This window comes from Otolemur garnettii, unplaced genomic scaffold (assembly GCF_000181295.1).
Source record: "Otolemur garnettii isolate 467f Iridium unplaced genomic scaffold, OtoGar3 scaffold00033, whole genome shotgun sequence".
Taxonomy (NCBI): domain Eukaryota; kingdom Metazoa; phylum Chordata; class Mammalia; order Primates; family Galagidae; genus Otolemur; species Otolemur garnettii.
Window position 1 is genome coordinate 11248716 of NW_003852428.1, and position 12549 is coordinate 11261264.

The following is a 12549-nucleotide window of genomic DNA, read 5'->3' on the forward strand; positions in this document are numbered from 1 at the left end:
GACCGGCTCCGTCTCCCCTCCCGCAGGTTGTTTTCGTAGCCATTTTGCTTCACAGTCACCTGGAGTGCCGGGAGCCGCTGCTCATCCCCATCCTCTCCCTGTACATGGGCGCCCTCGTGCGCTGCACCACCCTGTGCCTGGGCTACTACAAGAACATCCACGACATCATCCCCGACAGGAGTGGACCCGAGCTGGGGGTACGTCTTTCCCGACCCGTGGTCTGAGACCACATCTCTGGAGAAGGAGAAATCAATGGAAATGGTGTCCCACGTCCACAGGAAATGAGAAATCAAGGAAAACAAATAATCCAGCTGCCCCTGAGGTCACGCCCAGAGGCCAAGTTTTAGGTAGCATCTGTAGGAAAGGCAGCTGGAGAATTAGTCACGCTGACGGATGGATGTGATGGTGGCGGTCACCGTGCAGCCTCCTCCTCCCAGAGGAGAAGACCCAGGCACGGCACGTTACGTCAGGCCGAGGAGCAGATACAGTTATGGTTTCTCTTCCTCTCTATTGGAAATTAAAGATTCTAGGGCCCGTGATTCCTCTGAGTTCACATTTTGTTATTAATTTTGCGTCAGAGATTGAGGCTTTGTGTAGGCTTTCTGCACTGGCCCATCACCGTCTCTTACCCAGGTACCTCCTAGGGACAGAGCAGAGAATTAGGTGTCACAGGACAACACAGGAAGTTTTAAGATGTGGTCTCTACCCTGGAGCAGCTTTATGTCCCATTTGGCAGATCACACCCTCACAAAAGCATCAGTTAGGCGTGAATCTGAGACAGCACAGTAGGGATTTAAGAGCCACCAACACTGAGGTAGACATAGTAAAATAGACGCCTCCTTGGAGAAGGTACAGCTTGGCCTTCGCCTTCAAAGTTGAATAAGAAACAGTAAGATAAACAACCTCACGCCAGTGGCCAGAGCATTCTGTCTGTCATAAGTATACACAGTATCTGACTTGTGTGCATTAATTTTTCTCCCCAGAGGTGTTAGACATCATTGGGTTTGTTTGCATCTAGCGTTAAGGCAGATATGGATGATTATATATAGCCTGGAAGGAATCACCACACCTCACCCCCAGTGCCTGCTTGGACCAGACGTTACTTTTGTCATGTCAAAACAGTAATTGTATCGACCACTTACCTCTATTCGAGGTCAGTCCATCAGTGAAATTCTATCTAGTTATTTCCATCACTCGGTTAGCCACGAATTGGTCTTGACCGTAACAATCCTTCTCTTCACGTTCAGCCACTAGCAAAGGAAAATAAAGTGGTTGCGTGGTGTAACTGTCATCCCCGTGAAGGATCAAAACCAAAATTGCATAGTGGAAGCCAGGCTTTCAAGGCATTATACACCGTTGCCACAGAAGCCTTAAAAACTCATTTGTTCTCTGCCACACTTTCATTTTGCTTATTTACAGTTTATTTGACTTCGATGAGAGGTTTGAGAGTAAGAGGTTTTGTAGGAGATTGATACAGTGCTGAAATAATTAGGCAGGTTTATATGAGTCCAAGATAAATTATAATAATTTTTTTGTTTCTAACAGCTACCTCTCACAGACATGACTTCTAGCCAGTCCATTTGATGAGATAAACAGACTAATTTCAAACCTGTTTCTCAGGTTATGGGTTGGGTCCTACCTTGGTTAGAAATTTCTTGCATGGAAAAATAGTAGTTAGGACCTATTAAGCTTCAATGGGTGTTTTGATTTCAGAGTTACTTGCCAACTGTCTGAGTTAATTTCTAATAAGATGGAACATTTTATTTTAATTCAGCTTGGCTCGTCTACAGAGAATTTTCCTTATATTTTAAGAGCAGTGAATTGACTCTTGGTCGACACAAAAAGGAAAAGCTTTCATTTTCAGTCATTTTTTTCTATTCTATTTCTAGAGTTTAGTAAACTTTTTTCTCTATTCCTTAATACAGGGAGATGCAACCATAAGAAAGATGCTGAGTTTCTGGTGGCCCTTGGCCCTAATTTTGGCTACACAGAGAATCAGCAGGCCTATCGTCAACCTCTTTGTTTCCCGGGACCTTGGTGGCAGTTCTGCAGCTACGGAGGTAGGACGCTTTGGGGGGATGTGGGCACCTGCAGTCACTTGCAGGGTGGAGAGGGGGTATAATTTATTTCTAGTTCATCTTGAGAGCTCAGGTAATTCAGTGATCTCAGTTGCATGACACAGTCACACTAGGAAGCCATAAAGATCTCATTCAGTCACTTATAATTATGTAATTTCATGTTTTATAATTCTGGAAGAAAACATGCAATTCATCCTTCTCTTCACCATGGGAAGAATCAGAATCGAGGCACAGAAGCTGGGAGTGGAGTCCGGGTTTTCTGACTCCCACTCAGTTTCCATCTCCCATGGAGCCAGCACGTGGCTCCTCACCGCGGCACATGATGCACGAGAGCAGATGAGAAAGCACAGGGTGCAGGCCCCTGGGCGCGACCTGGCCTGCCCTCCCGTCCCCGCCCCTCCTCCCTCAGCGCCCCACCCCTGCTGGCTTTCCCAGCTCCTGGCCTACCTTCCCCGATGCATCTCCTTGACTAACTTGCTCGCAGCTCGAGAACTTGGTCTGGAAACTGGCTGCTGCTCCATAGAAAGCGTTGACTCATTTTTTCCCTTTCCATTTGGGTTTGAACAAACACAATTACTTCATCTGTCTCCTCCTCCTCTGCCCTCTGGACAGCTAATTCTGTCTCTGGGACCGCTGACCCTAAGGCGGGCTCATGGCTGCTCATTAGGGCTCCAGTGTAGGCGTCACCTCTGCAAGGGGCAGCCTGGAGCCCGGAGCCCCACTGTCAGCATCTCACCCAGAGCAGCTTGCCAGTTTCCATGTCCTGGGAAGCACCTCGTACTGGCCTGGAAAGAGAAGCCCATAAATCAAAAATGGAATGCTCTCTCGGCCTCAGTGTGTGCCTGGCTTTTGTTTTTTGAGTCATGAATGTCATCCTGGGTGGCTACCATAACTTGGCAGCTTTGGGGCCCAAAGACTTCAGTTCAAATTTCCCAGTAAAAAGTAGGGGCCCCACATCACCTGGGTGCTAGAAGCCCATCGCCCCTTAAAAAAGAAAAGGACACAGCTCCTTGGGAGGCTGAGGCAAGAGAACTGCTTAAGCCCAAGAGCTAGAGGTTGCTGTGAGCTGTGATGGCACTCTACTGAGGGCGACATAGTGAGACTCGGTCTCAAAAAAAAAAAGACAAACTGTGGATTACAGCCATTTCTAAATTGCTGTCACTGGCACGTGGGCACAGCCTGTGGGATAGAGAGCTGATGTTCAAAGGCCATCTCCTGTGAGTCAGGCACCTATGCAGGTTTCTCTGCCTCCCTGACAAGGCTGTGAGGGGGGATCGTTACCCTGACCGTTCCACTGGAGGAGGCTTCCCACTCACACAGCTGGCAAGCTGAGAGGTGAGGGTTCGGGTCTGGGTCTGTCTGACTCCAGAGCTCTGTTTTGTTCCGCCATGCCACGCCACGCCACGGTTTCTTTACACAGCCGGGAACTTGCCTCATGATTCACACCAGTGCGTCACTGTCCTCCTATTTAAAATAGAGGAAGCCTGTGCTGTACCTCTAGCAACTAGTCAGAGAGCTGAACGCTGCCGGAATGTGGGTTTCGATGGCCTCTTTTCGTTTTTCTTCCTTTTCGTTCACATAAAAGAAGAAACGCTCATCCTCTCAGAAACCTGTTGGTAGTTCCGTGTACGAAATACTTAACTGAGTTTTTGCTTAAGTAAAATCTCCATTGGCCCATACTGACAGGACAGATTGGGACCGAGCCGTGCTGGAAGTGGAGTCAGACGTGGAGTCTCTGCTCCACCCCTGAGCCCCCACCCTGTCCTTCAGGTGCCGTGCCAGCCACCCTAAAGGACAGGGTGGGGGATTACAGGTGGAGCAGAGACTCTCCGGAGAGCAGGGACAGCCAGGGTTTCATCTGAAGAATAAAGAAGAGGGCTAAGCCAGAGGGTTCAGTCTGGCTCAATGGAATGAGCAAAGGTCTGGAGTCTGCTGGACCTGGGGTAAAATCTTAACTTCCCAAGCCTGAATCTGAACCTATTTCTCGTTGGAGTCACATAAAACAAGACACACCCTCCTTGCCTCAGGTACACTGGTTGGCTCACTAGCCCCACTGTCAGGACCAGGGCACAGTGCCTGAGGGCACAACAGGTGGCCAGTCCTCACCCCTGTCCGGAGCCATCCAGGATTTGACTATCACTTGTCTCCCAGGGTGGAGGGATCTGACTTCCATGGCCATATCTGACTTCTCATTGTGTCACATAACACACAGCAGCATGGAGGGGACATTCTGCTAACACCCACACTAACACGACTAACTCTTCTGTTGCAGGCAGTGGCAATTTTGACAGCCACGTACCCCGTGGGCCACATGCCATATGGTTGGTTGACGGAAATCCGAGCTGTCTATCCTGCGTTTGACAAGGTGAGAACCTGCCTGGCTCAGGGTCTGAAACATGCTTATTCAGGTTACATTTGATCGATGGGGCTCTCCAGGGAGGGACACTTTCTTGTTTGTCAATCCTGCCTCCCTTCATAAGGTCAAGCTATTATTGAGGGTGTTGGAGGTAACTGTGGAATATTTTCCTTCAGAAACTAACGGGGGTGAATTGAAACTTCCCCTGATGCTGACCTTATAATGCTTTTCCACACTGTTGTCCCATGATCACTTTTAGAGTATTCCGAAGGAGAAATGATTTGTTTGCAACAGGGAAAATAAACTCAAAAAATACATAGAATATATTAGATTTTGTTTCTGTGGTTTGTTTCTTTAGCTAAATGAGCACTTTCTGGCCTCATGCCAGCTGGCTGAGGGACAGATGCAGGTCTGAGTGCCTGAGCTCCCAGCACCTGGGCCAGTCTCTCCGTGCTGCTCTGCGCGCTCACACCCAGCGTCCACGCAGCAGGACATGGGTCCAGCAAGGTTCAGATGTGACAGGCTAATTTGGGCAGAAAGCTCTGTCGACAGCCGCTCTGTCCTCCCCAGCAGAGAGAGCCACACAACCCTCCTGACCTGTGGTCTGGTCAGGCCCATCCTGCCGTCCTTCAACAAATGTCTATTTCATTATGCAGGGGTCCTCAAACGTTTTAAACAGGGGGCCAGGTCACTGTCCCTCGGACCATTGGAGGGCCGGACTGCGGGCCCCAGGACAAGTTGGCTGCTAAGCAGGACAGGCAGCGGCAGCAAAAACAGCTGGCGGGCCAGATAAATGTCCTAGGCAGCTGCATGTGGCCCGCAGGCCGTAGTTTGAGGACACCTGCATTATAGCTTTATTATTATTTAAACCTGTGGGCTTTTACTCTGAAACAAAAGGCTGGGAAAACATATCCCCCAAACAGTATCTAATGTTTTAAAATGAAACATGGCAAAGAAGCAGGCAGCCTGCTACTTTACCGTTCACAGTGACCGTTCTGCTGTGAACTAGCTGAGAGCCACTGCTCACGTCTGTCTCACCCCAATAAGAGCCTGTGAAGGGAAGCAGGAAACCTCTTGGCCTGCTTTACACTCTGTCTGGGCTTCTGAGAGGGGGTACTGTGGACTCAGGAGAGGTTTCTGACTAGCCCCCGCCCCCACTTTGCACCCTGACCCAAGGGCATCCCCCCAAGCACCTCTGACAGAGCTGAGGTGGAGATAGAGGATCAAGTGTGGAGCAGGATCGAACATTCCCGGCCCCTCCTCTGCCCCTGAGGTCCCTTGGGGAGTCCCTGGTGGTGCACGCTGGTGCAGACAGTGGCACTCAGCTCTCACTTCTTGTCACCACAGTCTTCCCACAGCCCAGATCCCCGGCCATTCTCACTTCCTCTCCTATACCTGTTCTCACCACAGAGTATAATCGTGTTAGAACATGCATAGCCTAGTGGAGACAGGCCCAGAACTCTGGCGTGTGAGCCCCCTCTGTGCCCTGTAGTCAGGATGCAGAGTGTAGTCTGAAAGATGCTTTCGATTCCTGCTTCCCAGGCCTTTGAGAGTAGCCCTCAGATGGCCTGAGTCACTTGCTGGAGAGAGCTGACAATCTGCATTTAAGTGGGCCTAATTTAGTGTATAGATAGAAATCATGGTCTTCATTTCAAGTACACATGTATAGAGGTAAATCCTAGAAAACCAACGTGGACGTAAAGTCTTCTTGGTAAATTTCAATTCTATTTCCTGGAACATAAGATAATTACCTGATGAAGCTTGATGGGAAGGATAGGTGCCAAAGTGTCAGAAACTCCTGGCTGCAAAGTCTCATCTGAAATTGTTTTTGGCTACCTTGAAATCATAAAACTTAACAATACAGCACTGTATGGTTTCACTAGGAGCATCCAAGAAAAACTTTGTTTTATTCATGATCACAGAGGTTAGGAACTATGAAAAAATGCCTTTAACAAGCGTACCTCCAGCCAGAAATTCAGGTTACTGAAGGATCCTTTTAAAACCTCACCCATTGCTTCCAGGCAGCGCATTGAACTTCCCCGAGCCAGTGTGTGAATGCCAGTTCTTCACCCAAGTCTTAGGCACCTCCGTGTAGGCTTCAGAATGTGGCTTCATTGACAATTATAATCCTTCACCTCTTTGAGGATTTAAAATTTCTCATATGCCTTTGGGAAGTGCTAGCTAAATATGAACTCAGAGAGGATTCCACTAGTGCAAATTCTCTTAACGTTCAGTTATCTGTGAAAGTATGTTTCTGCGCAGAGTGGGCAAGAAACACAAGCGAAATGAAACACCTGTGCTGACCTAATGACACATGCTGGTCTACTCTGACGATCTTTCTGGAAATATTTGCTGTTTTACAAGTAACAGTGCTCCCGAAGGAGCCATAGTGTGTTGCTGTCCCTGGGGCTGTGTGTGTTCTGGTGAAATTACCCAGCTCTCTCCAACGTGGGCCTCCTTCCTGCTGGACCCACCAGGGCACCGCCTTTACAGACTCCCCCACCCCAGGCTGTGAATGGAGATGGAGATCGCCCACGCTAGGATTTGAGCTTTGCTATAGCAACAGTCTGTTATTCAGAAAAGCAAATATGTATTTAGAGACTAGTCTTAAGACAGTGTTACAGTCACTCAGACTGGTGCTCGTAGCTTTGCAGGGGAAGGGATCGGAGAGTTACCTTAGTCTCCCAGTGAAGGAAAATCAAAAGCTTTTTTCCAAGTGGACCCCACTGTAACAGCTACACGGATGATGCAGAGCCAGGTGTTGGGGTTTGTTTTTCTGAGTCTGCTTTGGGACTGTCCATAATGAGGTGGGGGGGCATTTTTCTCCGCTGGGTTCTGCAGTTGACGTTTTGATGGGTGAGAAGCATGCCTGGGGAGGGGCGCCTCTGCAGCCTCGGTTGCTGCCGTGCAGGAGGACACCCGAGCCACCGCAGGTATGCTTAAAATCCAGTGTAGCTCCCAGCACTTTGGGAGGCCGAGATGAGTGGATTGCTTGAGCTCAGAGACTAGCCTAAGCAAGAGCAAGACCCCATCTCTAAAAAATAAAAATAAAAATAACAAGGCGTTGTGGCAGGTGCCTATTGTCCAGCTATTCTGGAGGCTGAGACCAGTTAGTCACTTGAGCCTAGGAGTTGGAGGTTGCTATGAGCTATGACACCACAGCACTCTACCCAGGGCAACATAGTGAGACTCTGTCTCAAAAAAACAAAAAAAATCAGTGTAGCAGCTCTTGAAGCAGCTTTTCTACTCAAAGACGGTGCTGAGTGCTGCAGGGCTACAGAGATGGGCAAGACACCCAGGCTTAACTCAGAGTGTGCACAACTTCATAGGGCCTCGGACTGTTACAGGACGTGATGCCGGCCCTCAGAGAGCTCTAGGGTCATCACGTGTCTTGAAAGGGGGGACCCAGAGTCAGTTTGGAAGGCAAAAATCCAGGAGGCTTTAGGGAATAGACAGGCTGTGAAGATGATGGGCCTCAAAGGTGTTCTTAGAAGACCTTTGAGGGGTGTTCTTAGAAGTCAGAAGATCCAGGGGGCGAAGGAAGAACAGAGCCTTGCCAGGGAGGGGCAGGAGGCCATAGTGGAGAAGTACCTACCGGGTCAGATGGGCAGGACCTTGAATGCCTAGTGGAATTTACAGTCCATTTGGTGGCGAGGAGAGGGGCCAGGAGGTCACCGTGCAGGGTGTAGCATTTAGGAAGATGCCCGTGGGCAGCGTGGCACAGGCTCTGCTGGGGCAAACAGCAGGCTTCAGAGCCCTGGACTAGTGAGCAGGGACTGAGTCAGATGATGCAGCAGGGCATTGAGTCCAGGCTTCACTCTGGTCCATGGTCATGTCCAGGAACCTGGCAACTGTCAGAGAATCAACATGGCATCTGCCTTGCAAACTGTCACTTGAAACTTACACTGCAGACCCATCAAATAAAACCAAAAGGGGATGCCTTTTAAGGTTCACAGGGGGTGGGGGGTTAACCCAAGGATAAACCAAGCCCAGCCACAACTGTCATTTTCTTTCCCCAGAATAACCCCAGCAATAAACTGGTGAGCACGAGCAACACAGTCACAGCAGCCCACATCAAGAAGTTCACCTTCGTCTGCATGGCCTTGTCCCTGACGGTAAGAAGAGTCGGCCTCGGTCTGTCTCTCTCCTTCTCTCTTTTCTCTTTCTGTTTTGGTTTTTGTACAGGGTATTATTGCCATTTTAAAGGAAGATATCATACATTCCATAGCATTCTATGTGCTAGATTGATTGTGACCTCTTTAATACACGTTCTTCTCCCGAAGTGACCAATTACTGAAGGGGCCATTGAATCTGGGAGGAAAGGGTCTACTTCGGGCATTTGTCAGGGCTCCTTATACACAGAAGAAAGGCAGGCTTTGCCTTTAATTTGAATAATACTCTGGTCTTGCTAAATAATTTCCAGAGCCAGCGTTAGAACCATCCTCCTCCCTTTTCCACATGTAGTCAGCATTATTTTCCTCCTGGTAAAAACTCCCTTCTAGCTACATTTCTGGGGACTAGCCGACTTGTCTATCATTCAGCACTTACTTATTAAGACCCCAGGGCCCATCTATCTGGACACCTCTGTGAACAAACGTGCGAGATACCACACCATCAGCAGGGTCTGTTGACGTCTCTGTGCACAACCTTAAATAAACAAAAATCACAGGTGAGGCCCCGTTGGGAACACTGCTATGAGCTGTGACGCCATGGCACTCTACCCAGGTTGAGACTCTGTCTCAAAAAAAACAAAAAAAACAAAACATTGTTTAGAACCTTATCCAACAGTGGCGAAACCTTAATATTTATAAACAATCATTCATCGTAGACTGTGCCCTTTGGGTTGCAAAGATGGAGACAAGGAGAAGATAGAAAGAAATAAGGGTCTCTTAAAGTCAGTTCTGTTGTCCCTGCTTGTCGTGGTGGCAACACATTTCCCTTAAGTTCTATAGACTACTACGTTGACATACCTGATGGCAGCATGCTGCAGAAATGTCTGGGGATGTGCACTTGTCATCATGAATAACTAACAAGGAGGACCTGGGGCCATGGGGGTGGTCCCAGGAACACTGGTCCTTCTCACCATCGTGCAAGGACCGCGGAGCTGGATGCCCATCAGTGGTCCTTTTAGATCAAGCCCTGCACATGTTTGTGAGCCTGTAGCTTTATATTTGTGAGAGCCTGTAGTTTAATATTTGATCTACTCATCCAGTACCTAATTAGATTGTCATAAGGGCAACACAAGGCAAATAGCCCATCACAGAATACCTCTGATGTCACTGAGTTGTGACCTTGTGCTCTCAGCTGCCCCATCACCACCAACACAGCCCCTCCCTCCAGCCTGTCCCCTGGGGTGCATCAGAGACCTATTCCCACACTGCCCCACTACGGATGAATTTCTGATAGCAAAGCCTGTCTGTGTCAGCCAGTTGTGCGGGCAGCCCTGCTCCCCTGTCAGCACTATTTCTCTCTAGGGTGTGTAAGTTTTTCCATAGTTCCCTAAAATATTAGCAAAACATTGAAAAACTTTGAAACTCTTTAAAAGAATATTTTAGGCAGAACAGAGAGGTTTCTATTCCAGGAAAAAACCTCAGTGTTTAGAGACTGTTAAATGACTGGCAATTCCAAAGGTGAGTGGACCCTGCTGCCTGGTTCCGTGACTTGGATCTCAGCTGCATCTGAAGCTGGGAGTCGGGTGGCTTTGGCTCTGAGGCCCAGCCTCACCCCCTTGCTCTTCTTCCCATAATAAGAGTTCAATATCTGATGGAGAACTTTATCAGGATGGGTTGGAGGGACTCTCCTGTCTTTCAATTCACAGACAATACTTTGAACCCTTTAAAAAATGTGATTCTGCAACAAGTTTTATTTTGATAATTACTTATAACTTATGCTTACGTTTTCCCAGGTAGACATTTATTAATTATTCTAGTCCTTGGTCTAAATACCATCTGTAGCCTGAATTTAATCTCAGGGTAAATTTTCACCTTAGAAATCGAATCCTTTGTTGGAAAGGAACTTGGAAAAGAAGCAGTCAAAACCCATAATTTTTCAGAAAAGGAAATGACTCAAACAGGAGGACAAGTGACTTGTCCAAATACCTAGTAATAGAACCAGCTAGAGCCAAGGCTTGTGGGCGCATTGTCCAGGGCCGCATCCTCTGAACTGTGCTGTTCCAGAGAGTGGGAACAAACGTGGGTGCTTAGGCCTCCAGAGTTGGTCACTTTACTGCTGTGCCTGAAATGGTGGTTTCTTCAACCTTAAAAGCCATAGTATTCGAGTTTGTAGCCTAGGAAGTATCTTACATACGTTATCTTTACAATAATTCAATCAACTGATTCAGCGTCTTGACTAGAGAAATTGTCATTAAAAAACATGTAGATGGGCTCAGCGCCTGTGGCTCAAGCAGCTAAGGCACCAGCCACATACACCTGAGCAGGCGGGTTCAAATCCAGCCCAGGCCCGCCAAACAACAATGATGGCTGCAACCCCAAAATAGCTGGGCGTCTGTGGTCCCAGCTACTTGTGAGGCGGAGGCAGGAGAATAACTTGAGCCCAGGAATTGGGGGTTGCTGTGAGCTGTGATGCCACAGCACTCTACCCAGGGCGACAGCTTGAGGCTCTGTCTCCAAAAAACATGTAGATGCCAGGCGAGGTGGCTTACGCCTGTGATCCCAGAACTTTGGGAGGCTGAGGCAGGAGAATCGCTTGAGGCAATGAGTCTGGGACCAGGCGAGGCAAAATAAAGACACATGGACAAAATGTAAAAGGAGATTTTCTACATTGAACAGTGAACTGTCCCTACAGCCTGGACAGGCCTTTTTGTTTGTATCACTCGTGTTCATTCTTGTATAGCTGTGGCTGCTTTTAGGCTCTGAACTTCACAAGGAAGGGTCTGTGATGTCCTCACCTCTGATCCCCGGGCCTAGAGTCCTGCCTGACACTGAGAAGGGACACGATAACACGTTAATAAAAATAATAAACGTGTAAATCAAATAATGCTTCACTAGGAGGCAGGGTCGGGAGGGTACCACCAGCATTTATCCTTGGTAAGCAACGGTTCCTTCATTCATGGTCAGTTTATCCTATTTTCAAAGCTTTTAAGAGGCCCTTTCTTTTCAAGTGTATTTTCGTTTTATGAATTTTGAAACTGCTTAGTGTCTAGAAGTTACCGTAGCAGAGACCATTGGTGCGCTCCAGAGTGCCTCACTGTGTGTCTGCTGTGGATGATGCAGGCACGGAGCCCGGGCTTCCTGATGCCCCACGGCTTTCTGCACGTTGTGTCACTGCTGTGCTTTCTTGTACTCGGCTCTTTGGTGGGGCGGCTCACGCTGGTCCCCGAGTGTCTGAGAAGGGCTGATCCCGTGGAGCCTACAGACACTCAATGACTCAATGATACTAACTGCTTTCAAGGGAAAACTTACACTGTCTGGAACAAAACTTTGTGTTTCCCATCAGGGTGGGCTCACTCTTCAGGCCCTGACATTTGGGTTCAGTGTCTGCCTTTGTATATGAAGACTACAGCGGCGCCAGTCAGAGACTGTTTCAGCACGCTGCAGTGGCGTGTGGTTATGTATTCCCTGTTGTGGGTTTGCAGTTTGAATTTAGAGCATCTGTCTTACTCCAAAAGCTGGTCTGTCCTCATTCTCTTACCCAGAGATTTTTTTTTTTTTTTAATCATTCAGTTTCAGGAAAAGCAGCAAATGTCTTCTGCCCAGTTGGGCAGAGGAGGTGAATTCAGAGGCGTGTATTTGCTATTCCCGTCAGCATCTGGCTGTCAGTGCCCAGCAGGAGGGCCGACTGATCTCTGAGACAGTAATGGCAGTGGGGATGAGGAGAGGGGTGTCTTGAGTTGATCCAAAAGATTAGACGCAGCCCTCAGCTGCAGGCGGGTAGACGCAGAGCAAACCCAGGTTAGCGAGGCGACTGTAGACTGACGAGCCTCAGTGTGGGGTGAGGGAATCGGAGTTTGGAAGTAAAAAGGGTGTGACTTAAGGGCCTGCTGCAACAAGCAGATATACAGGGTAGGGGCCGTGCAGAGGAGACCACGTCGCAGAGTAGCGATGCGAGGTGTGAACAGGTGGCCACTAGCATTGGAGTCAGAGCCAGGGGCCACGT

General features: G+C 48.5%; 1 protein-coding gene across 1 annotated transcript in view; it reads left to right on the forward strand.

Moving 5' to 3' along the window:
• Nucleotides 1–12549, forward strand: part of ANKH (ANKH inorganic pyrophosphate transport regulator) — a 136846-nt gene that overhangs the window by 102200 nt on the left and 22097 nt on the right. The window contains exons 5-8 of the mRNA XM_003789542.3: nucleotides 27–197; nucleotides 1926–2060; nucleotides 4351–4443; nucleotides 8454–8549. Coding sequence (XP_003789590.1) covers nucleotides 27–197; nucleotides 1926–2060; nucleotides 4351–4443; nucleotides 8454–8549 — 495 coding nt within the window. The remainder of the gene's footprint in view (nucleotides 1–26; nucleotides 198–1925; nucleotides 2061–4350; nucleotides 4444–8453; nucleotides 8550–12549) is intronic.